This window comes from Vulpes vulpes, chromosome 5 (genome assembly GCF_048418805.1).
Source record: "Vulpes vulpes isolate BD-2025 chromosome 5, VulVul3, whole genome shotgun sequence".
NCBI lineage: Eukaryota > Metazoa > Chordata > Mammalia > Carnivora > Canidae > Vulpes > Vulpes vulpes.
The window spans coordinates 41,253,327-41,280,402 of NC_132784.1; the positions used below are offsets into that span (position 1 = coordinate 41,253,327).

Below are 27,076 nucleotides of genomic sequence, written 5' to 3' on the forward strand. Positions count from 1 at the left end.
GTTTTATTCTTGGCAGACCTTAGCTGTAGATTGTTTTACTTTTAGAAATGCAAACTATTTAGTAATTCATTTTAGAACTTTGCTTTGGATTGGTGTCATTTATTCACCCAGTCTTTCACTCCACTTGGAACATTTGGGTGCAGAGTTCTTTCCTAGAGTCTTGGAAAGCTGTGCTAATAAGCAAACTGAAGGATTTCTCTGTGGCTCTCTGGCCTTGAACAGACTGCGTGTGGAACTTTATTCTTGTCACTCCCTGTGATCTGCTGTCTAGCCCCTGCCTTTTGAGAGCTTCGTCTTTGGCACAATATCTAATTTTAAGCTTTTATTTTTTTCATCTCTACACCCATAGTGGGGCTCGAACTCACAATTCCCAGATCAAGAGTTGCACGTTCCACTGACCAAGCCAGCCAGGCGTTCCTCGATAGCTAATTTTAAAAGCAGTGACAAAAAAAGGGTGAGAAAAGAAATCTAGGGCACTGTGGGAGCCTTTTGTGGGAGGCCTAACTAGTCTAGGAGCCCTAGAAAGACATTTTTGGAGAGCGTGTTATGTTACCTGAGGGCTGATGGAGAAGTAGGAGATAGGAACCAAAGAGCAATTGGTGGCTCTGGCAGTGGGAAAAGCTGTCCTAGCTCAAGCTGTATAATTTACAGTATGTTTCATAGCTGCTTTTCTCTCAAAGTTGGGACATTTGCCCGTCCCTGGTGTCTCATTCCTTTGGGATGATAGCAGATTCTCTTAGCCACTGTGGGAGGTGACTTGTCGGGATGAGTAGTAGAGCCAGGATGTCCTTGAGTGTCTTCCTAGTTCTGCTTTGGGGCCCTGGTTCTCCCAGTCCCCTTCCTCCTTCTGGCCGCAAATGAAATCAGAAGCATGAGGGCAAGAAGACTTGAAGCTGGAGCACAAGAGTGGATAGTTATGTTAGCAGATCTTCCTATCTCCCTAGGAATAGTCATCGATTGAGGTTTAAGCTAGGAGCAGATAAGGTATTTGTGGGGGCAAACCAAGGAATGATCTGTAAATAGGTGGCTGGAGAGTTTGGGAACACCCACAATTCCAGTGGAGGTGACTGGGGTGTGATCTCCGGGAGGTGAGGGTGGCATTTGTTTGCAGTCTGTGGAGGGGGAGCCTCGTCACTTGCTTTGCATGGTGGGAACAGAGCCTGGCAGTGGGAGGGGAGGGAAGGGATGGGCTGGAGCTCTGGAAAAGGAAGCCTGGAGAGGTTTCTGTTTGGTGTTTCTGTTTGAGAGCCTGTCCGGAGCCTTGGAGCTCAAGCACTTGTGAGTGGCAGGGTCACCCTGTTGTGGAGACAGGTGTTTGGATACTCAAACTCAGTCTCATTCTCAACACACAGCCTTCTGATGGATTATTATTTGCATCTGTTCAACTTGCCTACAGAGTAAACGTGCCAGTCCTGAGGCTTCAGATCCATGCAACAAGTCATTTCTTCACTGTAAAATCTAAAATTCAACGCTAAAATGAGTTTCTTATCAGCTTTGTTCACGTGTGTCCTTTTCAAGGTTCTAGGAACCCTTGGCACATTGACATGAGTCAGGCTTCTGATCCTACTTGGTGAGATTCAGATCTGGGACCATGGAACTCACTCCATGGATTGTGTTCTTGGGGGCCCTCAGTAGTCCCTGTCGCCTGAAACCCAGACCTTTTCCAGATCCTTCTAGTCAAACTACAAATTCCACCCAGAAACCCAGACTTCACTTTATTTAAGAAGAGAGGTCAGAGTTATGATTGCCATGAAAAATACAGAATTTTAGATGTTGAGCTATGATTTTTGGCTTTCAACAAAGTGCAATTGTTTATTATGATCATTTTTAGAACGATAAACACAAGATAATTCTTGTGTTAGTGATCTTGGGGGAATTTAAACATGTTTTCCTGTCTTGTGATTAGAGGTTAGGAACAAAAGAACCATTGATAAATGGATTCTTTGAAGACCTTTTATATGGAGTTTTACCAACTCTTCTGGTAAAAGGAGAATTTTTAATTAGTGGAAGAGAATGACTCTGTCCTTTGAGTTGGAACTCTTGCCAGCTCATTCATTTCATGGACACTATTCAGCGGCACCCTCTTTTCATGTCTGCATGATCGCTGAATTACTGTGGATTCTTGGCATTCGAGAATTGAACATTTCTCATTGAGAGCCATTCTAAAAGTCTGTCCTCACATTGAAGGATTTACATTCTTGCTGTGGTGTACATTTGAGTCATGTTAGGGATGCGGCCCATGGGACTGTGAATGTCACTCAGCATGTGGCTGATCCCTGCCACCTCCCACTGCTGACTCCTCAGCCTACTGCTAACCCTGCCTCCTCCCTCATCTCCTCCTCTCTAGGGACTCATTTTCTGGGTGAAATGACACCAAATGGTGAGATCTACAAAGAACCTGGAATGCCAGGGCTTGACTATTCAGAAGCCAGAAACCAAGACATCCTAGGCTGGCACTGAAAGAAAACTGGAAAGCTAGCACTTTCAAGGCATGGGTGAAAACTGTTGTGGGAGGGGGCAGGGAGGAGGTGAGATTCAGTGTGAGCTGTGGGGCGTTGGCATGAGGCTTGACGGGCGCTCCCCCTGCAACAGCCTGGAGTTTGTAGAGCAGGTGGTTGTGACTTCCTCCCTTGTGCGGTCTCCTGTGCGGTCTCCTCCTCCCCACAGGCAGTCGGTCATCTGGTTGGCCTCCCTCTAGGCAGCACTTGGGTTCCCGGCCTGTCAGCTTCTCACCCTCAGCTGGTTTCACTACCTTTTTCTACTTTCCCTTTCCCTCTGAGTAATCTCCAGGTGTCTTCTCTTAAAGGGGCCAAGAACAGGATGATGGTGGGATTTCACCTCTCTTCTTGCCTTCCAAATGCATTTCCTGTGAATGCGGTGAAAGAAGGTGCAAGATGGAGCAACCCGCTTAAGATTCTGGCCTCATCAGCTGCACTCCCAGGTCTTGGTCATTCACTGGCTAAGGCCACCATCCCTGCTCTTTCTCTATTTGTATAGAGATTTTAAAAATGTCTGGATGCAGAGACTCTACTACACTGTATAGTAGGGGCTTTATCCAGCGTAAATTAATATCCAACAGGAATTAATTTGCAGGCTGGTCTTTGGAATTTCAGAGGAAGTCTTGACCATGGAACATGGGATTACACTAGCGTGTGTCTGTGTCCATGCCCCCCCCCTCCCCCCCATTTCCAGGTAGCCTGATTCCACGGTAACTCTCCTGGAGCATGCCGAGTTACAGTTGGGCTAAGGGTAGGGGTCCCTTCCTCCCTCTTTCCCCTGCCTTCTTTCCTGTCTTCCCCCCTTTCACCAGATGATGTTCAAACCCTGCTTGGTTCTCGCGTGGAGCTGGGGCCCTGAGAACAGCACTGTCCAGCAGAGCCTCCCGTGATCGTGGCAGTGTTCCGTGTCCGGTGTGGGAGCCAGACACTAGGCCTGGGGCCTGTTGGGCACTTGAAACATGGCTCACGTTACCAAGAACTGACTTAATTACTTAATTGTAATCGACTTGACTCCAATAGCCCCGTGTAGCTGGCGGTCACCATTTGGTCAGCGCGACCGTAGAGTGGAGTTGAGAAGACGAGGCTTCACTACAGGGAAGAAAGACTACAGTGATTTATTACTTAGATGCCAGCCTAGTGGTCATTGCGAAGCCAGGCTCGGGGGAGAGGGCTGGGCCTCCCACGTCTAGTGTCCTTTCCGTTTCCCTTTCCCTTTTCCTTTCCTTTCCTTTCCTCTTTATTTTTTTTAAGATTTATTTATTTATTTATTTATTCATGAGAGACACAGAGAGAGAGGCAGAGACACAGGCAGAGGGAGAAGCAGGCTCCATGCAGGGAGCCCAATGTGGAACTCGATCCTGGCACCCCAGGATCACGCCCTGAGCCAAAGGCAGACAGACGCTCAACCACTGAGCCACCCAGTTGTCCCTTTATTTTTATTTTTAAAGATTTTATTTATGTATTCATGAGAGACACACAGACACAGGCAGAGGGAGGAGGAGGCTCCTCATGAGGAGCCTGATGCAGGCCTCGATCCCTGGACCCGGGGATTGCGACCTGAGCCAAGGCAGAGGCTCAACCGCTGAGCCCTGCAGGTGCCCCTCAGGCCCCATTTCTGACCTCTGTCCGGAGCTCTGGTTTCTGCCTGCCTCTTGGACATCTCTGGCTGCACACTGCAAGGTAACCTCACGTCAAGAAATCCACATTCTCAGGGCTCCCGGGTGGCTCAGGTGGTTAAGTGTCTGCCTTCAGCTCAGGTCATGATCCCTGGGTCCTGGGATCGAGTGCTGCGGCGGGCTCCCTGCTTGGTGGGGGATCTGCTTCTCCCTCTGCCCCTGCTCATGTGAGCTCTCTCTCACTCTCTCTGTATCAAATGAATAAATAAAATATTTTAAAAAAAAAATCCCTGTTCTCTTACTTCCCATAGCCTCAGACTCCCTCTCCTTCATTTGCCACCCCCGGATAGCATCAGCCCCCGCTTTACCCCAACGGGGAACTTGAGCAGGTGCCGCCTTTGCCTGCCGAGGCAGTCTGTCGCCCAGCCTGCTGGGCCTCCCCCGCCCCAGGAGGAGCTTTGGAAGCGGTCCCATGTCCTCCGTCCCCAGGGCCACCGCACTCCTCCACCGGAGTGAGCGGCGTAGCAGACCGTGTAATTCGTGTCCTGTCCTCCTGTCTCTGGACTCGACTCTCTCTGCCCCTGTTACCTGGTGAGCTCGTCCCTCGTGGGCTGGATCGATGTGCTGCTGGGCCCTGCGGACGAGGACGCCGGGCCTGGGCCCCTCTTCTTTCCAGTTGTCTCTCTGCACATTGATTTGCTCTCCACCTCGAGGTACCCCCGTGCTGCTGCTGCAGTCTGAAGGATCGTTCCTCCCTTTTTCTCAGTCTGTAGGGCCTGGCCCCAGTACCTGCTTGCCTGAAGCTTGCCCCAGCTTTCTGGCCAGTTTCCTTCTCCCCTCCCCTTACATGTTCTTTCTGCTCTGAATTCCTGTAGGTACCACTCACTGCTGCTAAGTTCACCGTGGCGTCTTGTGATTGCGTATATGTTTCCTCCTGGTCCACAGAGAGTAAAGTCCTCTAGGCTTGAGCTCTTCTCAATTCCTCATTCCTGTACTGTTCTCAGAACAGAGTAAGCGCTTTGGGTTTCCTGACTACGTAGATGTGAGGGACCGCGGGGGATGAATGGGTTCTGGGTGGGCAGGTGCCGTGCGGGAGGGAATGGGTCCCTGCGAAGAGCACAGGTAGTTCAGGGATGAGGCAGGTGGTGGTGAGCCTGCACTGCTGTGCGGAGGGGATTGAATTAGACCCATTGATCCATGGGGGAAGACCCACTGGAATAAGGGAGAAGGGACATTGTAGAAAGGTAGGACTGATGAGGTGGCAGGTGAATTAGGATGAAGAGAAGCTGCTGCACATCAACATCAACCTCAGGGTGGGCACATAAGAGATGCTCAGTAGCTTTTGGAAGAAGGAGCAGTTGAGGTGATGCTGGTTGGTGTTGGATTATCCCCCTAGAAGTAGAACTTAAAATGAGGCTGTGGGATGAAGAAGAGGTGAATTTAGAGTTGTTTCAGAGGCAGATAGACGTTTCACAGCTATTCTCTTATGTTGTCATTCTTTCCAGAATTAAAAAAATCACCCTGATGATCATATATCCTAAATTTTCTGGAGTTGTCTCAGGTTGAAATATTGACTGTACTTCTAGAGTGCAGAGTTCTTTTTTTTAAAAAAGATTATTTATTCATGAGAGACAGAGAGAGGCAGAGACACAGGCAGAGGGAGAAGCAGGCTCCATGCAGGGAGCCCGATGTGGGGCTCGACCCCGGGACCCCAGGATCACGCCCTGGGTGGAAGGTGGTGCTACACCGCTGAGCTGCCTGGGCTGCCCCAAATGGTGTCCTAATATGTAGGAAAATCTTGACTTAACCAGGAGATGAATTAGACGCCAGTTATTGCAAGGGATTCTCCACATGCCCTGGTTCTCCGTGGCTGTGTTACAGAGGATTCCTGGGTTTGGCAGCGTAAAGCCACAAAAATGGCTTCCCTGGGTGGTTCTGACACATGCCTCGCCTAGTTACTGGGGTAGGGCAGGCCGGGATCTACCGTGAGGTGGTAGTCAAGTTGTCAGTGAGGAGTGCCACCATCAGAAGGCTTGCCTGGGCCTGGAGGACCCACTTGAGGATGGTTTATTCATAAGGCTCTTAGCCAGGAGGCCTCAGTCCTCACTATAGGGACAGCTCCTCCATAGGGCCTCTTGGGTGTCCTCATAACATAGCAGCAGCCAGCTTTTCCCAGAAAGAGTGATCTGAGAGAGAGGAGGAAGCCACAATACCTCTAATGACTGAATCTTCAAAGTTACATGCTGTCACTTTTTCTGTATTCTGTTTCTCAGAAGTTGCTATGTCCAACCTCCAGTGAGGGAGGAAGATTAAGCCCTGCCACTTGATAAGGGGAATTTCAAGAATTTTTGGACGTATTTTCAAACCACAAAACGTAGTGGTACCTGGGGGCCTCAGTCGGTTAAGTGTCTGGCCTGCTTTTGGCTCAGGTCATGATCTCTTGGGTTGTGAGATCGAGTGCCTTATCGGGCTCAGTGCTCACCAGGGAGTCTACTTGAAGATCCTCTCCCTCTGCCCCCACCCCTCAAATGAATAAATAAATTAAAAAGCCTCACAACATAATTTCTGTAAGTTAAGTTACCTTGAGCATTAAAATTATAATTTTGCTCTGGAGGGCCATCTTTTTCCCTCTCCCCATTTGTGAACTCCCTGCAGGCATAATGGCCATAATCTAGCTAGAGGTTGAGAAATGGAGGTTGTGCACAGGAGTTGAGAAATGGAGGTTGTGCACAGGAGTTGAGAAATGGAGGTTGTGCACAGTCCTGTGTTTCTGCAGTTTTCTCCAGAACTCATATCGCTGGGGCTGGTGCTTGAGAACATTCTGTGTTGGGCTGACAGTGGCAAACAGTGACAGAGGATAGGCCTGGGAGTGGGGCTGTTGGGTGTCCTCAGGGTTTATCTGAGCTCGAGCTGGACACGTAGTTCAGTATTGGGCTCCTTTCCTGTGTCTTTGTTCTCCCCCCACATCGCAGGTGTTGTATTACAGGTGTAGTACAAGTGTGGATGTCTAACCTCCACAACTGACCGTAAGCCCCTCCTGGGCAGAGAAGAAGGTGTGTGGTGGCCTGTTGTGTTCTTCTGGTCTGTTCGCATGGTGCATTGAATGTAAATGTCACTCAGCACTTTTTTTTTTTTTTTAAAGATTTTATTTATTCATGAGACACACATACACAGAGAGAGAGAGAGAGAGAGAGAGAGGCAGAGACATAGGCTGATGTGGGACTCAATCCCAGGACCCCGGGGTGATAACCTGGGACAAAGACAGATGTTCAGCCTCTGAGCCACTCAGGTGTCCCTGCACATTTTTGGGGATGAACCATGAGAGGATCAGAGTGAAGAACTGTGAGAGAGTGAGCTGCAGCATGAAGCTGGGGACCCAACCCCTCAAGGGAGTGAAGAGAGGAAAGGCTTAGAGAGTCGGAATTGGGGTAGAAATACAGAGTAGGGAAAAGCAGAGCTGAAGAGGACAGGCCTAAGGGGCAGGTTGGGCATGACAGAGGGTGTGCGAGATTTAAAGAGATGGCTGGAACAGGATCTTGGCTCATGGCTGGAGCAAGAGGAGGCAGGAACCGGAAGATGAATGGCATCTGTGGAGCAGGCACAGTGTGGTTACTTTATGTTAGCTTATTTAATTTTTAAAGCAGTGACCTTAATGGACAGGTCTGTAACTTAGATATTTTAGGGTATAAAAATATTGATGGTCCTTTTAAGCCAGAGGGTGGTGGCTGCGAGCCTGCAGTTGTTACGGGTAATAGAACTGTAGGTACGGTGTAGGGTATGGGAGGCAAATGCACAAATTACTTCACTGACAAATGACTTACGACGTGCAAGTCCCCGACTTAGGTCTTCCTTGTCCGCAAGAAGGCTGGTGTATGTGATACCAGGGTCACTGGGGATCCTGTGGAGGAAAAACACTACCTCCTAACCCAGATAGTGCCTTTCGGTTGGGGGAAGATCAGCTGCCATTGTGAAGGGTCAGGGATAAAATATAAATATAAAAAATATAAATTTTCCGTCTTAGGGCACCTGGGTGATGCAGTTGGTTAAGCGTCTGACTCTTGGTCATGATCTTGGGGTCCTAGGATCGAGCCCTGTGTCAGGCTTCATGCTCAGTGCAGAGACTGTTTGAGACTCTTTCTCCCTCTGTCGTCCTGCCCCGTTGGACCCTTGCCCTTGCTCGCTTGCTCTCTCCCTCAAATTAATAAATACAATTTTTAAAAAAGTTATCTTCTCAAGGTTGATTGCAGGGAGAGAATGTAAATTCTAGTCTCTTACTTTGAGTTGGAACTTGAGATTTAATTTATCAGAGGAGTAATTTTGATAGATGATGTATTTAGTAAGCTTTGTAAGTAGGCGTGGGAATTAGGTGACCACTTATACACAGTTTATGTGAGCAGGTGTCTGAGTTGGAAACCGCTGCCTTACAAATGAGCCTTCGGAATACCCTCTGTTCATAAGTTGGAACTTGCGCGGTGCTGTTCGTCTGTGGCTCAGGCACTTTATCTTGGTTTAGGCCTTCAGGGAGAATTAGAAAATGAAGTGGGAAAGAAAAACACATGTCAGTGCATAGAATCATCCCTGTTGGGCAATGACCATGCAAAAACAGTAGAGGAACAGTAGCCGGAAGAGACCCTGAGAGTCATAAGAGGACCTGCAGTTGTTCGGCCTCACCTCTTCTCCGCCTGTGCTTTCTCTGCTGCACACAGTCCAGCTCTAAATAATATCATTGTTGTCATAAGCCACTTTAGTTAAATATTGAATTCTACTGGAGTCATAACTAGGGCCCGAGATGTCATGTGTAGATTTTATGAAAGTAATAAAACGCCTCAGAAAGTACAGTTGCTCGACTTGTCGCCCATTGCATCTGATAAAGTAGTCACACACCTGATCATGTGTTTCTTTGCAGGGTGATGATGGCTGCTTATCTGTATGCACACTTACTATTGAGAGGAAACAAAGATAAGATGTTTTGGCTGTAGGTCTGAAACCCATGTGTAAGAACAGTTTTTACAGAGCAGCATTCTCTTTCCTGCTCCCTTGCCTCATAAGTTCAGAGGGAGGTAAAATTTCCTGTCACAGCTGCTTGTAAATAATAAGTGCTCAATAAAGGCTCTTTTAACTAGTAAGTGCTCAATAAAGGCTCTTTCCTTCTTTCACCTCCTAGCTGTTACCTGTGTGTTACCAAAGAGTGTCCTTATCACGTCTCCCAGAGAGACCACTGGATGCCTTTGTGAGTTGGCTGAAATACAACTTGTAGCTTTTTATTATGACAAAAGGTTTATTTGTTTTAGAAGTACAGAAGCCTAGAGACGCCTGGGTGGCTCAGCGGTTGAGCGTCTGCCTTCGTGATCCTGGAGACCTGGGATCGAGTCCCACATTGCACTCCCTGCATGGAGCCTGCTTCTCCCTCTGCCTGTGTCTCTGCCTCTCTCTCTCTCATGAATAAATAAATCTTAAAAAAAAAAAAAAGAAATATGGAAGCCTAGATTCCTAAGCCTGTGATTTAAAATTCTTTTCCTTTTGTATTATTTGAAGTTTCTACAAAAGCTTAATTCCCAAAGAAAAATATTTAATATTCCAAAAAGAAAAAAAATGTAGATAATCAGAAAGTTATCCATTATCCGGAGGTAATCACTGTTACTCTAATCCTTTATATGTCTTTTTCTGTGCATATACATAATCGATATTTATTGCAAATTGAGATTATATTGCATACGAGCAAAGGTCGCCTGCTAAAGCAGCCTTCAGTACTCAGTGGCAAGAAATAGTACAAGTCTGTTTGGAGCTCACTGTCCTGACAAGGTCAGTCAGGTGATGGTGGAGGGGGCAAGGTGAGGTGGAGATGCATGATGATGAGTGGGAGAGCCAGAAAAAGCTTACATTGTTTCTGTGCACCTGCCACCGGCTAGAATGTAGTCACATGACCACCCAGCTGCAAGGCATGCTGGGAAATGTAGTCCAGGTGGAAAGGGGCTACAGCTGTAGATTGCCTTGCTTATTTCTAACTCAACTGTATAACCCATTTTTGCAACTTTTTTTATAAACCAGGTTATTTCGAACATGATGTCTTCTCCATCTCAATCCTATGGGAAGCTATTAGCCCCCTGCTTAAAACATTCCAGAGATGGTTGGGACAGTGCCCCCTTTCTGCAGAGGCTGACCGCTAGGGTCTCGGGCCCCACCGTACCACTCTGCTCTCACCTCTCCCTGCAATGCAGACCTGCTCTCCAAAGCCTCGGGACGTGGTGTCACCCCTGCATGAAAATCCCCACCCCCAGCATCACCCTTTGTCTCCTTGGGGTCCAGCTCAGATGTCCGCTCTCCAAAGGGGCCTTTCCTGATCATGGGTCTTAAATATCCTCCCCCTCTCCCTCTACTTAGTTGCTTCTATTGAGGTTAGTTGCTTTTATTCATCTTGCTGTCACAGCACTTGCCACCATCAGAAATTCCTGTTTGCAATATCTATTTATGTTTTGTCTGCCTTTTTAGATTGTTAGTTCTTTGAGGCAGGAACTCTGTCTTGTTCATATCTGTGCCCCCAGATAATGTGTCTGGCACATGGTGGGTACTTAGCAAACACTTGTGGATTGAATGAAGGTCATTACAGAATCTCACACTTTTTTTAAAGGTTTTATTTATTTATTTGAGAGATAGCGCACGAGCATAAGCAGGGAGAGGGGCAGAGGGAGAAGCAGACCCTCCCCCCCACTAAGTGGGAAGCCTGACACGGGGCTCCACCCCAGGGTCCTGACCTGAGCCAAAGGCAGATGCTTAACCTACTGAGCCACCCAGGTGCCCCAGAATCTCACACATTTTTAATGACAGCTCATTGCACAGAATTGCTGTGAACATTGAAACATCTACTTTAGAGGGACTTTTTTTTTTTTTTTGATTAAAAAATGCCTGGTGACTGTCCTTTTAGCTGTTCTTTGGTTTGCTTTGTGCACATACCTGTGCTTATTTTCCTTCTTTTTTTTTTCTGTGCTTATTTTCTAAGGTTTGATTCCCAAATGAGACTCTGTTGAGTGAAAGTATGTGTGTACAAAATTTTAAAATATATGTTATGTATTACCCTTTGCCCTCCAGAGCCCCGATTTGTGACCCCATGTAGTTGAGAGGCCCTTGTATACAATGAACTTTCGATAATACCAGAAGGTGGGGGGCGGGGCAGGGTGGGGATAGGTGTTTTGTTGGTCTGTATTGCTGTGTCTCTAGATCTTAGAACAGGTGCTCATGTTTACCAAATGAATAAATGGATTTCTGTTAAAAAAAATTCTACTTACTCCTTCAGTGATGTTTATTTTATTCATTTATTCATATAAATGTTATCTGACTTTAAAATGTATGCTTTTGAAGAGTAGGTCTGCCCAGTGTAAGAACATTCACCCGCTGTTAATATATACCTAAGGGAACCAACTGGGTGTGAGCTGGGCTTCTCTTATTCTTTAGAATCCAGACAGGATACAGTTGAGCCCACTATGAAGTTGGTGGAAAGTCCGGGACACTGCCTAGGAGTTTTGAGAATCCCAAGGGTTATGAGACAAAGAGACTGTTTCTTACCAGAATTCTTGTGTTTGCTCTATGACTGACTGTACATTGGTCGCCACCCTAGACAGAGTCCCTGGTTTATCTTCCCTAACTCGATGACAAGTGCAAGCCTGGGGTGGAAAGATTGCTGCCCTGCCCGTGTTGGTTATGGAGGGAGTCACTGCCTGACAGACCAGATCCACCGTCTCCTTCAGCCAGCACCCAGGACTGGCCTGGAGACTTAGCACTTCCTTTAGCACTATCCGCCATCCGACTTCTCCCCTCTGTAACAGTGGTGTTTGGGCGAGAATTGCTGGTTGGACATCTTTGTCATGGGGGTGGGGAGCTGATGGAGAGCTGGGATGGGGAAGGCAAGGAGGCAGAAAAGAATGCTCCCTACCAGCTGTTCCCTGTCCTCATTTCTTCTGAATTGTTCCTCATTCCCGCTCCGGTAGTCTTAACCTCTTAGTGTGGCAGACACAGATTTTGTTTTCACCCACGATCCTCAGTTTTATGTGCTAGTGGGCCTTGGACTCTTCCCAGGTGTACTGGAAACTCTACAAAGGTGCTGCCAAATTTTATCCACATGTAAAAAAATGCATCTACTGTGGCATTCCTTGGGTTGAGGTCATCAGAGAAGGTCATCAGAGAAGTCTGATGATGGGTACTGGGGTGCAGTGTGCTGGCAGAGACAAAAGAGCCGTAAGCCCGATAACCGCTGTGCTAGCAGAATCCTGGATGCCTGGCAGTTGGGGTGTGTAAGGGAGAAATGTCAGAGCAGTCAGTGCCTGCTTAAAGGGACCAAGGGAAGGGCACCTAACCCGGAAGCTTTGGTAACCACTTGGAGACACTGCTCGCCGTAGCAGAGTCACGTTTTAGTTACCCCTTGCTTGCCTGAACCCTTTCACGAAGCCTGCCAAGCACAGTAAATCCAAACGTGAATGCAGACAGACCTCATTTGGAAAGGGATCCTAAGCACATACAAGTTGCGAAACCTTTTTTTAACCTCTTTGTCTCTGCTGTGTGTGCATGTGGTTGGCCCCACGTCAGGGGATGGTTGGATAGAAGAGTCCTGGAAAGTGACATCTCCAGCTCAGTTCTGGTTGCTCGCAGGCCTGCTCATTGTGTGAGCTAATTGGCCAGAGCTTGGTGGCCTCCTCTCTTCATGTTTTGACATAGTTCTACGGAATCATCCTGCCTCCTTTGACATAGTCTACAGAATCACTTGGGTTTTCTTTCCTTCAGCCAGGTCTTGACCAAACCCTTGGATAGTTGGCTTTCACCGTCCTCTTCTCTTGCCCCCTCAGTGCTTGCATGCCCATGAGCTTCACCTCTAGCCGTTTCCCCTCCTCACCCTTCCTGAATATGTTCTTCTGCATCTGTAACCACCAACTACCACTCTACACTGGTCACCTCCCCGTGACCCACACCAGGTGTCTCTCCCATTTACCTAGTCTTTTTTCACCCACCACCTGGTGGTTTCATAGACACCTGGAATTCATCTTATTCCTTTTCTTTCAGTCCATGTTAACACTTAGTGACCCAGACCAGAAACTTGAGACCAAGTCAGCTCCTCTAGCCTGAATGTCTTAGCTCTTAGCTACTGCTCTAACCTGTGCTTTTTGGTGCGAGCCCATCATGGGGTCGTGTGCCCCATGGTGCGAGCCCATCATGGGGTCGTGTTCCTGTCCCTTGTAGAAGACTCTGAGTGTATTTGTATCTATATTTTAAGATGTTGCTCAATGCCCAGTGCAATGGGAGCTGCTTAGAGAATGTTGGAGTGTATAAAATAAGCAGGTGGATAAATGAATGAGTGATTTCTGAGATGGTTTGGGATGATTTCCATTTATGACGATGCTTTTTTTTTTTTTTCACTGCAACTGAGGAATTACTTTTGCTTGTTTAATACTAGCATTATGAAACTGTAATTTTGAGAAAATGATATACCACATGAAGTACCTCTCTGTCTCAGGCTATGAGCACAAATATATACATTTCCGTAGAGGAATTATTTCTTAAAGTTAAAAATAGAAGAATTATTTATTAAATACATTTTTCATTAAAATTAAAGATCCAGATGGTTTCAGACATACACTGTGTTCTTGGTACAACTGGGAAATCTTTTACTGGCCCATATAATGGATCTGCATGATGTAGTTTGAATTAAACTTGTGCTTAAATTAACCTGGATGGTCTAAATTTTTTAAAAAGATTTATTTATTTTTTATTAGGGTGTGTGGTGGGGAGGGCCAGAGAGACAAACAGACTCCTCGCTGAGCACAGAGCTGGACTTGGGGCTCGATCCCAGGACCCTGAGATCATGACGTGAGCTGAAACAAGAGTCGGACGCTAAACCGACTGAGCCACCCTGGTGCCCCAGGGTGTTTTAAATTTCTAGGGCTGTAGGATTTTAGAGCTGGAATGTTGCCTTTTGAACTTCAGTGTAGGGAAGAACTGCTGTGCTGAGTTGATGGGCTCTGTGTCCCCAGTACTGGTCTGAACCAGAAATCATTTGCATATTGGGTAAGATGATGACCCATTGAAGGTCCATTTCTTAAACTTTTTTTTTTCCTCTTCCAACAGGGAGAGTCACGTATTCTCAGAGTGAAGGTTGTTTCTGGAATTGATCTCGCCAAAAAGGACATCTTTGGGGCCAGGTATGTTTGCTTAGTTTTTGTTTTTGTTTTGTTTTGTCAGTGTCTGATGAGCAAGCAAGCACTTTCCAAACTCAGACATGCATCAGAGTCACCTAGAGGCCTTCTTAAAACTAAGATCGCTGGGCCGCACCTACGGAGTTTCTAGTAGGTGGTGCTAAGGCAGCTGGTCCAGGGACTGCGTTTTGTGCAAGGGTCTTGCCTTCCATCTGGGTTGATTTCACAGCGAGCCTGGATTCTGATGCTTCTGTTTTTCACCATAGAAAAATACAGTTTGGGTAATGTGTGTTCCTTTTAATACTTTCCTTTAAAAAAATCCCTAATTTAGGGGGATGTGTGTGAAAGCATTATTTTGTTCCTACCAGAACTGGGTATTCCCTGGCGTGTATAATCTGAATTGAGAGATTTGGTGATGTGAGTGAATTTAGGGATTCCTATGCCTTTTCTGGAAGCACCAGCAGGCTGGGATTTCTGGGTCTTTACCTCTTTTTGAGTACTGTGCCTGATATTCCTGTATCTCGAAATCAGCTCTTTTGTTCCTATTGGCCCTGTGGTGTGTTGGAGTAAGTTATTGGACTAGTAACACATGAGGTTAGAGCCACTTATAACTGGGATTTGGATCAGATTTGGGGGAACAAAGACATTAGACGTGGAGGAGACAGTGAAGGCGTTCCAGTCCAACTCGCCTATTCTATGGTTGACAAAAGTTTATCCAGGAAGGTTACTGCTTCCCCGGGCCACACATGCCAGTACCACTGGAACAAGCCCCCAGCTCCCCTGCCCTGTTCACGTTGGGTCCACTGTAAGGCTGAGAGAACATTCATTTCGTCCCATCATCCCCCCACTGTTCCCCACAGTCACCCTCTGGTGTCAGGGCCTCTGTGTGATGCTGGACACTTTGTAACGGGACCTCATTCTGTCCAGCTAACCTCCCCTTCCTGTTCGCCCAGCAGGAGCCCCTTTCTGTCATGGGTAGGCAGACCTTTTGGTTTTCTGTCCTGTTTTCATGGACATTTTTAGTTTTTCCCATCCTGATAAGATACTACAATAGCATCTAGAGAAATTATTAAAAATACATAAATAAAGTTGATGCAAGGTGATATCCGTGAGATCTTCTTAAAAACTCCCCATACTTGGGGCACCTGGGTGGTGCAGTCAGTTAAGCATCTGACTCTTGGTTTCAGCTCAGGTGGTGAGCTCAGGGTCATGAGATCGAGCCCTGCATCGGGCTCCACGCTCAGCACAGAATCTGCTTGGGACTCTCTCCCTCTCCTTCTGCCCTCTCCCCACTCCAGTAAATAAGTCTTAAAAAAATATTCCCCATACTTCTGCATGCCTCGGATGACTGATGGTGAGGGTTTAGCTCTCTGAGCTGTCACGGGAACCGTGCACGTGTGCACCGCTGTGAGTTGCTGGTGGTGTGGGAGGGAAGCACATCTCACCTGCTGGTTCCTTCTTAGCACTCATGCCCATGTGATTGCCCTAATACTTCATTTGTCTGTCTCCTACTAGAGTACAAATTGACAGGGAAGTGGAGACCTCTCATTTCTCTTGCTTGCCACGCAGCGCACCATGAACAAGATGGGCAGATTGTTTTTTAATTGAAACATCTGCATGCTGACCAGTAAATTGTGCTCTTATGTCCAGAATGCCATTGCTCTCACTCTTTACCATGAATTTTATAGTTTTGAAGGAAGAGGTTGGATTGGGAAGATTTCAGTGGCTTTTATTTTGGTTGTTTCTGTTTTAGCAAAGCCCTTCATAAAAAAAAATGAAATGGATTCAGATTGTATTTCTCAGCCTGTTAAGATCTCAGGTTAAGGGGCACCTGGGTGGCTCAGTGGTTGAGTGTTTGCCTTTGGCTCAGGGTGTGATCCCAGGGGCCTGGGATTGAGTCCCATGTTGGGCTCCCTGCATGGAGCCTGCTTCTCCCTCTGCCTGTGTCTCTGCCTCTCTCTCTCTGGGTCTCTCCTGAATAAATAAATAAAATCTTTAAAAAGAAATCTGAGATTAAAATTGGTATTGGGATTAGGCTTCAAATCTTAGAAGAGCCAGACAAATCTGAGCCTTGAGTTTTTACCTCTTACATGAAAAGAGGCAGCATCATTTCTTAGCAGCAGGGTGTAAGAGGAATTACAGAGACTATCTCAAGATGATCATTGGAAAGATAGTGTGTGACTTAATGGACCAAATGTTGGAAGGTGAGCCATAAATTCTGGATCCTACTTCTGCCTTTCAGTTTTTTTTTAAAAAAATTATTTATTTGAGAGAGAGAGAGAGAGGGAGTGAGAGCAAGCAGCACAAGCAGGGGGAGGGACAGAGGAGAAGCAGACGCCCCGCTGAGTAAGGGAGCCCATATGGAGCTTGATCCCAGCAGTGATTCACCCTTAAGGGGCTTGTACCTGAAATGCCCTTCTTTTCTGCATTTCTCTGTCCCAGTCTTGCACCCAGAGAGAATACAAGATCATTTTCCAGCTTCTTTCCAGCAAAATGTAACTTCATTAAAAGAGCCTTTGTTTAAAGATTTGGTAATTGAGCTGTTGGTCTTGAATGTCTGAGCATTTGGTCCATGTGGAGAATGGTACTCGTAGAGAAAGATGTTTTCTTCTGGCCACACCTCCAGGTCAAAGAAGGACAGCTGCATAATCTGTCATCCAAACAGGGACACTTTTGTCTGGAATAGATGCTAAGTCAAATGGGAGGTCAGAACATAGGATGTATGTGGAGACGGGTCACCCCAGGTAAAAGACCTCCAATCTCGATGACCCATACTATGAGAAAAAAAAGCTATGTGATTTTTTTTTTTCTCTGAAGCTTAGGAAAAGAAAATCTAACTCAAAAGAAAAAAAGCACACCACCTGTAAAATGCCAATGTGACGTCAAAAAAGAAGTAAAACTATATTGGAAACATGGCATACGTGGAGTACCTGCTTCCATCTTGGAAATGGGTCATTTGTCTTCGTGAGGGAGAGTGTGGTGTTGGGGGAATCCAGGAGAGCCCCCCCCCACTCCAGCTCCCACCCCAGTCCAGATCAATCAGATTTTATTGCTCTTTCTAATGGTAGGTTCAGGCTCTTCCCAAATGATAAACGTTGAGCCACTGGGTAGACTGTTGGACTACATGACTGTTCGGGTCTCTCTAAAACCTGAAATTCAATGGCTGAACACTTTTTAAAAGCAGATTTAAGGCAGCCCAGGTGGTTCAGCGGTTTAACACCACCTTCAGCCCAGGGTGTGATCTGGAGACCCAGGATCAAGTCCCACGTTGGGCTCCCTGCATGGAGCCTGCTTCTCCCTCTGCCTGTGTCTCTGCCTCTCTCTCTCTCTGTGTCTCTCTCATGAATAAATAAATAAAATCTTTACCAAAAAATCAGATTTAAAGAACTACCTATGTCTTCTGCGGACCAAGTTCTTAGAATTCTAAGTGAATAGCATAAAGTCGTTTGATGTAGAGTGGATCTACTTTGCCAAGTAAGATCTTAGTTTGTGTGTTTTCTTTTTTTTAAACTCAAAATATCTTTAAGTTTCAAACTGTATTTTTCAGGGAAGCTTGTAGCTCAGGACATCTAACTTTTTGTCATGGGCTTAAGTAGTAACTGATTTAGGTTCTTTTAAATACAAGTTTTAGACCTACTGTCTCCCTTTTCCTCCTGAATTGTGACCAGTTGTTTGAGGTTACTTGGACTCATCTGAGACCATAAAGCTGCTCCTGAAAATTGAGCAATGCTGGCTAAGACAAACCTGCTCTAGAACTTCATGCTTTTAAATGAAAGATTCTAAGACTCTCATTTCACACTTGCTTCTGTGTATGTTGAGCATTGAGCTATTAGCATCAAGTTACACCTGTTTGGGTTGCTGTCATTTTTTTTTCTTTTGGCAGGCAGTGATTTGACATGTAGAACATACACACATTTGGGGGCATTGAGGGATGTGGCAAAAAAAAAATCCTGTCTGCTGGTGATGGAGACTTACTGCCACAGTGTGATGGCTCTGAGGCCCTGCCTCACCTCTGTCCCATTATCTAGATTTAAGTTGTTAACATATTGCTGCATTGGCTTCTTCAGTTGTTTCTTTCTTAATTGAAGTATTCAAAAGTGAATTATAGATGTCATGACATCTAGTCCCAAAGTACTTTAGCCTGCATCTCGAAAAAATAGCATATTCCTTTATAACCACAATACAATTTTCGCAAAATTAACAGTAATTGGCTAATTCTCTTCCTATCCCTTACCTGAATCCCCCCAACCGTTCCTTTTACAACAGGGCCATTTAGAGAAGAATTCAATTGAGAATCGTGAGTTGCATTTAATTTTGGTAAGTCTCTTAAAGTCGTGTTAATCTAGAATCATTCTCCCCTCTTCCCTTTGTAGATGACCTGGAATGGTCAGTGGGTTGTCTGACCACATTTGATCGTTGGCTGTTGTATCATTTAATGTACTCTTTCCCCTCCTGGGTTTCCTGTTTGGTAGAAATGGCATGTAAAGGCTTTATCTGGGGCGCCTGGGTGGCTCATTTGGTTCAGTGTCTGACTCTTGGTGTTGGCTTGGTCATGATCTCAGGGTCATGTGCAGTCAAGCCTCATGTTGTGTTCTGTGCTCAGTGCGGGGTCTGTGTAAGGTTCTCTTTCTCCCTCTGCCCTTCCAGCTTGTGTGCACAGGCTTTCTCTCAAATCTTTTTTTTTTTTTTTTTTTTTTTTTATTTATTTACGATAGTCACAGAGAGAGAGAGAGAGAGGCAGAGACACAGGCGGAGGGAGAAGCAGGCTCCATGCACCGGGAGCCCGATGTGGGATTCGATCCCGGGTCTCCAGGATCGCGCCCTGGGCCAAAGGCAGGCGCCAAACCGCTGCGCCACCCAGGGATCCCTCAAATCTTTTTTTAAGAAAAGACTTGATCAAATTTAGTTTCAACATTGGGGACAGGACTAGGAATGGTGTTTGCTCAGGAGGTACACAATGTCCGGTTGTCCTACAACCAATGGTGCTAAAATAGGACGGATCCCAGGCTTAATGTGGGGCCAGTCCATTCCATCCACAGTCATTACTTTTCCCTCAGGTGACCAGCAAGAAGTGGGTGAAGCGATCTTTTGGCTACACGCTGTGCATATGTAAATTTTAACTATCAATTCCCTTTCTTTCCAAATAGGATTTTTTTTTGAAAACTTTGCCCAGAATAAGTTTCCTTTTACCCAACTGGGAAACCTTGAGGCTCTAAGTACCTTGAGGGCCCCCTCGGGTCCCCTCGGTAAACTGTAAGCACTTCTAGGACATCATTCAGCCGGGTTTGCAAACTGTTGGTCCCTATGGACTAAACAGAACTCACAGGTGTGCTTCTTTGGCCATGGAGCTCTAAGACGAAGAAATGAAAACCCGGAGCCAACATCTGGAAGATTTTCTATTAAAAATCCATTATTTCTAGGCTTCTGGAAAATCTTGGCTATCTAGACACACGAGGCCTAGCCAGAGGTCTCATCTATAGGATGTGCTCGTTATATGTGGCCATGATCTCCTGGGCACCCAGGCCCCACGTTTCCTGTTATATTCTGTGCAGCTCACCTCCTTTCCTGGCACAGCCCTGTGGCCCCTTAAGGGATGGGCCTGTGTTTGGTTTTGACCCCTGCACTGGTGGTCTTTAACATAATGAGCTGCTCTTCCCATCCCCTCCCATTGCACAGGCATCTCCTCAAGTGAGTTGCACAGCACCTTACACTCCGCTGGGACGGTGCTTGTGACGTGCAGGTGCTCGCAAACCTGCCTCCTCTCTGGAGGCCTTCACTATCCAGGGCATTGCTGAGAATCACAACACGAACACTAATGGCCTTTGGGCCGACAAATATTTGTCTTAAAATCCCTGCATCTAAGAGCTCATACAGTGACTCATGTGAGAGCCCCAGGGAGCCTGACTCTATTCCAACTGTACACCTACCCCGGTAGGACTTTAAAGGATAGTACCCTCCTCCTCTCGAATAGAAATCTCTTCTTCTTTAAAAACACACACACATTAAAAAAAAAAAAAACACACACACACAGCCCTTTATATGCTCGTATTTATCTCCTAGTCTTTGAATGCATGAATATATATGGAATATCCTTATAAAGTATGTCGATCATAGCTTGCACACCATGCAGGCTGTGCGGCTTCCCAGAGGGCAACATTGGAAGTGGCAAATGGGTCAGTGTATAGGGCCAGCGTGTTTCTATTCTGCGCCAGGCCCCAGGGCTTGCTGTACTCCAGCCAGTGTCGTAATATTATTTAGAATGATCTTGAATCACTGAAAAAGCTGTGCTGTGCAGGGGTTATATGATAATTTGTAAAACTGTCTGTATAAACTGGTCTTGGTGTCATCCCAGTTTCAGTAATGAAGGAGCCAATGAGACAGGCCACACTTCTATCCCGTTCTCTGATGTGTTAATGAGAAGCCCTCCAGAATCTTCTGCTTTGCCTTCACTCTTGATGCATGAAGATGTTGGCATCATGAGAGGAGCCTTTGCTCTGCCCTACGGTCCAGCACAGAACAGAGGGAAAATTGGAGGACACCTTGCCCTCATTGTCATCAGAGTCTAGAGCAGTGCTCTCTGGTCACTGAGTCTGTAAGGCAGAGAATTCGAGGTGTTTCAGGAAGATGAGGGGCACAGGCACATAATAATGGATGCACGACAAATTTTGTTCATCTGGTCAGAATGGAGCCTGAGAAAATTGAAAAATTGAAGCTGCTCAAGAGCCGTGGGCACTATTTTAATCAACTCATGTAATTACAGAAGGCACCCCTGGGGATTGGTGAAGAGTGGATGTCTGTGGCCTTGGTTGGGGGAGGGGTTGCCCATCCTCGCTCTCCCTCCCGGCTTCCTACCCCTCCTTCTTTCTTCACCTCATTCCTCAGCTGGGATTTTCACATGGGGGTACCCCCCCCCGGCCTGTACCCCCTGAAGACCTTCACTCTTGCTTTGTCCCAAAGCATTCCATATTTGTCTCACCAAGTTTCTTGCTGGGGGGAGGTGGGAAAGACTGAAAGAAGCTAAAGTATAAGCAAGGCAGTGGGCCAACTGGAGATGAGTCAGAAATGAAAGCATTTCTAAGTGTGTAAGACAATGAAGACAGTATTTATTTTACAAAAACTGAACTTAACCACCAAGCCTGCGGAAGCACGGCCAGAAGACCCCGTGTGAGGGAGGTCCACCCAGCGCTGGGAGGGAGAGGATCTCCACCACCCTTTCCTCATCAAAGGAGGAGGGAGAGGTTTCTGTGTCAGGCAAAGGTTCCCCTGTTTCTGTTTTTTAAAGATTTATCTATTCGTGAGAGACACACAGAGAGAGGCGGAGTCACAGGGAGAGGGTGAAGCAGGCTCCCTATGGGGAGCCCAGTGTGGGACTCGATCCTGGGACCCCGGGTCACGCCTTGAGCTGAAGGCAGACGCTCAACCGCTGAGCACCCCCCCCCCCCCCAGGATTCCCGGTTCCCCCGTTTTTAGGAGGTGAAGGCAACTCGCCAACACGTTCGGTGGCCGGGCCTCAGAGAGGCCTTGGGAATAGTGTGGCCTGGGCCCACTCTGCGTCTACGTTGACAGCATCGGTGCCACTGAAGGTGAAGATACCCTGGTCTACCTAGATGTTACGCTTTTAAAAATGGACACATATGTACAGCCCGGGTGGCTCAGCAGTTTAGCACCGCCTTCAGCCCAGGGCATGATCCTGGGGTCCCGAGATTGAGTCCCACGTTGGGCTCCTTGCATGGAGCCTGCTTCTCCCTCTGCCTGTGTCTCTGCCTCTCTCTCTCTCTCTCTCTCTCTCTCTCTAGTCTCATGAATAAAAAACAAAATCTTTACAAAAAATAAAAAATAAAAATAAAAACGGACATGTCTCTGGGATCGCCAAGTGTTATTACCTTCCTCAGATACAAATCTCCTGTGTTGTCATGTTTCATCTTCTAAGAAGCATTGTCAATAGATTTGATCAAATTCTTTCTACTTGGGGTTCATATTTGGGGGAGGGACCTGGAAGATAAAATGTTTAAGATGGCTTATACCCTGAGTGAACTGGCAGGTTCTCAAGTGGGAAGCAGACCCTTCTCGGAGGGCCGTGTGTGGTTCTCTAAGTCGGGGGCCGGGGGCTTCTCTGCGAAGGGCCCGATGGTCCAGGGCATAGGCTGGGCCGGACTTGCAGTCCCCGAGGAGCACAGAGGCAGGGGGGATGGTGTGTGATGGGTGCGGCCCTGTGCCAGGGCCCCGGGCCCCCACCTGCCACCCTCTGAGAAGTAGAAGTTACTGATTTTCTACAACATACATATTTAGCACGGGGAGTGCCGGTATTATTTGGTCATAATTTTCAGATTCAGCTCTTCCATAGAGCTGCTGGTTAGTCAACAGACAGACATTGAGTCAGTGTTGACTTTTTGGGCACGGAGGAATGGGATTTTCTAGATAGTGCAGGAGTATTTTTTTTTCTTTCTTCCCCCCCTTCAAGGGCAGCATGATTACAATATGGCTTATGGAACTCTCTGGATGTGCGCTGTGGATTTTGAAGTCTGCAAATGAATACAACTGCAAAAATGTTTCTGTCCTGGACAAAATGATTCTCACTGCTTTGTCTATCAATATGTGAATAATACAGTTGTTTCTATGTGTACAACCAGATGGGCAGTCACATAATTTAGTGTATCATGGGACGCCTGTGTGGCTCCGCAGTTGAGCATCTGCCTTTGGTTCAGGGTGTGACCCCGGGGTCCTGGGATCGAGTCCCCCATTGGCCTCCCTATGGGGGGGCGGAGGGGGAGAACCTGCTTCTCCCTCTGCCTGTGTCTCTGTCTCTCCCTGTGTCTCTCATGAATAAATAAATAAAGTCTAAAAATAAACAAATTAGTGTATCGCAATTAAATATTGCCCGATTGCTCCACTGAATATTTTTGGGACTTTGGGACCTTGAGTGCAAGTAACGTTTAATAAGGAATCTGCAATATGGAGCTCCTCAGTCAATTATTAAAAGAACTAGCATTTCTGCTGTATAATATCAACACAAGTGATATAACAGACGCCTTGCCTCTTAATGAGCTTGTGCTAGCATTCCTTCTGGCGTGCCGAGTGGCATGGGTAGTAAATGTGCTCTGAGCGCTGTTGTTTGCATTTCTTGCCTTTGTTGATCAAGGTGCACTATTGTGCTTCCGCTTTTGAAGAACTGATTGTTGTTTCAAGTCTCTGTTATTTTTAGATGCTTGAAATTCTAAGCGTTCATGGTAGGAAAACAGTGAAGTCTTTGAAAGAAATGCTACCTTTCACGTTTGGGGGCGGCCGACTGGGAAATCAAAACGGGTGAATCTTAAAAATGTGATCCTGGTTTCTTTCTGGTTGTTTTTGCTAGTGAGAAAATGATAGTGTTGGTTGGATATTCTCTGCCTCTGACTTGTCAGCTCTTGGGAGTTCATTGTGAACAGTGGCTTTAATTTTGTTGAAGTGATTCTTAAACGTTACCTAGGTAGTCTGGCCAGTAAAAAAGAAATTTGCAACATGGGAAAAAGAAATTTCCAGAATGGGTTACGGGCTCCCTGCAGTGTGATGTCATTTTCTCAGTTATTAAATATATAGTCTGACCATCTTGAGATTTGAATGACTAATGAGGTCATATAACTCAGGATCTTTGCTTTGCTCCTTACACTCTTTGCTTGGAACGTCAGAATATTTGAAACTGTTCTTTCTCTGCAATGATCTGTCTTAGCTGGCGGCTCCCACCACGATCGAGGTGCCTGAGCTGGGGACCTGGGAGGTGTCCTGGGTTCTCTCCATCCCTCCTGCCCCCCAGCCTCATCTCTGTGGGGGTAGAGGCCTTCCCAGGTGGTTTTCGCGTCTGCCCTCTTGCCCTGTCCTTTCTCACATCTATAGAATTGTCTCTCCAGCACAGACCGTGTTCTCCTGGCCTCCCTGAACCTTTCAGGGATCAGTCATTGCTGTGGATTAAGTCCTGGCTCCTTAACCTTGACAGAGGAGCCCTCCGTGTATCCTCCAGTGTGTCTTGGCCTCCACCTCCCCAAGCAGCCACACTCCCTGTCCTGTGCCTTTGCTGGTGCCCAGATGACCACCATCTCCCTGTTTTGCACAGCTGCCTTATTGTCCTTCATGCCTACACCCCCAACACCGCCCCGCCCCACGCCCCCCCCCCCTTCCCTGTCTCCGCTCACTTTGCTCAGATCCCGGGGCCGTTGGCTTTGTTTGCTCACCCCATGCAGCTGCCCGTGGGCACACGGGGCGTATGCTGTTGGAACTTCCCTCTGCACCCTGCTGCGGTCCCACATTGGCCCAGGGCCACCAAACCATAACTGCCAACACCCCCCACCCCATCTCCACCCTTGTGCTTGGCAAACTATTGCATGTTCCTCTCAGCCCCTTGGCTCTTGGCGCCCTTCCTGCCTCTTGGCTGGGTTTATTTCTCTTGCTTTTGTGCACTCCCAGTGATTTATAGGTGCCCAGATCTTCCTTACCCACTCATTTCATAATATTTATTTTATTCTGTATGTATCTTTAAGGCCCTCCTCCTTCTTGTGCACATTATCAGTGTTAACACAAAAATCCTCTACTAGCACGTGCATTATTTCCAGCTCTTTCCTCCTTTGAAATTGCTACAAATGCAAAACCTTTAAGAAATCCCTCACCCTTAACTCCTCTGTCCGGTTCGCTGGAGTTAGAGGGATTGTGAGCATCCCTGACCTTGAAGGCTTCCCAGGTGGCTCTTTCTGCGAGGCCACCAAGATGTATTGGGGAGTTAGAACTCCCTCTGGTGGCCGTATCGTCGGATGTGTGTTCATTCTGGACTGAACATGGTATTCAGGTCTAACAGTCCTTTGGAGTTCTTTTTAAATTTAATGTTCTGATTTTTAAAATTAACTCAGATCTTTGCTTTAACAGGTATTTAAGTCCCTCTCGGATCATGACACATGGAGGAGAAAGAATTTTACTTTAAGCCATTCCTACTTTTTTACATGGTTGGTTTTAAAGTAAACAATAAGTAACATTAACTTTATTTCCCCCTTTTTCTCTTCCTTTCTCTGCCCAATAACTTCCTAAGCTTGTCATATCATTAAAATGAAATGTCGCAGATTGCAAAAGAATAAGTAACTGATACTGGGAAGAAATGAAATTCTTCAAATGAGGGGTACTGTGTTCCAGTATGGAACAGGTAGCATTCACAGTCAAAATGAATTATACTGTGTTTTTAGCCTCATACTTGGATGGATCAGAACTTAAGCACTCTGTTTCGTTAAGAAAGGGATTTCCAGGGGATCCCTGGGTGGCGCAGCGGTTTAGCACCTGCCTTTGGTCCAGGGCGCGATCCTGGAGACCCGGGATCGAATCCCACGTCAGGCTCCCGGTGCATGGAGCCTGCTTCTCCCTCTGCCTGTGTCTCTGCCTCTCTCTCTCACTGTGTGCCTATCATAAATAAAAAAAAATAAAGTTGTTAAAAAAAAAAGGGATTTCCAGGCTGACATGTTTAATATAGAAAAATAATCATTATAAACAGTACCTCTTTCCATGCTAATTATGGGAAATAGGTATTGATCATCTCAAAAATGTTTGTATTTGGCTCTGGAGTTAAAAAAGATCCTTTACCTGTAATTGTGAGGTGGTTGAGAAGTCTTTACCACTACAGAGAAGTTCATGGGAGAAATTCATGACCTGAAGAACTAGATTCAGAAAAGACGAGAGGTTTATTTAAATAAAAAGCCTTTTTTTCTCCAGGCACTTGGGTGGCTCAGTGGTTGAGTGCCTGCCTTCTGCTCAGGTTGTGATCCCAGGGTCCTGGGATTGAGTTCCACATCGGGCTCCCTGCAGGGAGCCTGCTTCTCCCTCTGCCTGCGTCTCTGCGTCTTTCATGAGTAAATAAGTAAGAAAATACTTTTAAAGCCTTTTTTACTTCCCTGTAGCTAGGTTGCTAATGATGCACATAGATAGCATTACTTTTCAGACTGATAACCTTCCAAAAACAGTAGCAGCACTTAAAAATATTTTTTTAAGTGCCAGATTGGCTAATTTTCTCCCAGGTGTCCTTGAGGGTTTGGTTTTTGTTTTGATACAGTTCTGTTGGGTGCCCGCAAAGGGGTCCTGAAGCTGTCGGGGCAGTCTGCCGAGGGGGTATGTAACAGCAAAGGACTGACTTAAACAGCGTCGGGGTGGTTCAAACACCCACTGAAGAAAATGGCCTAGGTCATTTATCTGCTCGTGTCACAATCCTGTTCTTCTCTCCCTTTGCCATTTCTTGGGGTTTGCAAATGCTGCCAAAAAGCAAAAACCAGAGGAAAGCCACAAATGCTTTCTGTGGAACAGAAAAACTGGGAGCCGCCAGGGAGAAAAATGAGGGAGACGAGTGTTGGTTTGAACAGATATTAAAATAGTTCATTTTCTTTTCAGTTGAAGGCTGAGGTGCATTGTCTGTTTTCCTGAGATAATGTTTTCATGTGACAGCCCCTGCTAATGCTAATAAAACCGTAGAACCATAGATAAATGCAAGGTCCTACAGTTTTCTCAAGGCACCTCCTCCTGAAGAACATGCTAGCCGCCAAAGCAGGCAGGTGAATAAAACCAAGAGACCCGAGACCATCTCAGGTGAGAAGAAGATGCTGCTGAAGTGGCAGGGTACCTCTGCACCCCCTTGTTGGGTGGAGAGCCTGAGAAACCTGACGACGGGCTCCCCGAGTTGCAGAGAGAGGGCTGGTAGTGCGGAGGGTGTTGGCCACTGTCATCACAGAGGACACTTGGGTCACCGCTCCTCCACCCTCAGGCAGCTTTCCCCAAGCCTTGCTCT

General features: G+C 46.6%; 1 protein-coding gene across 9 annotated transcripts in view; it reads left to right on the forward strand.

Moving 5' to 3' along the window:
• The window catches only part of NEDD4L (NEDD4 like E3 ubiquitin protein ligase), a 342,878-nt gene that overhangs the window by 96,189 nt on the left and 219,613 nt on the right, over window positions 1-27,076 (forward strand). For all 9 annotated transcript variants that reach the window (XM_072757960.1, XM_072757957.1, XM_072757971.1 and 6 more), the window contains exon 2: window positions 14,225-14,298. In XM_072757960.1, the coding sequence (XP_072614061.1) occupies window positions 14,225-14,298 (74 nt within the window). The remainder of the gene's footprint in view (window positions 1-14,224; window positions 14,299-27,076) is intronic.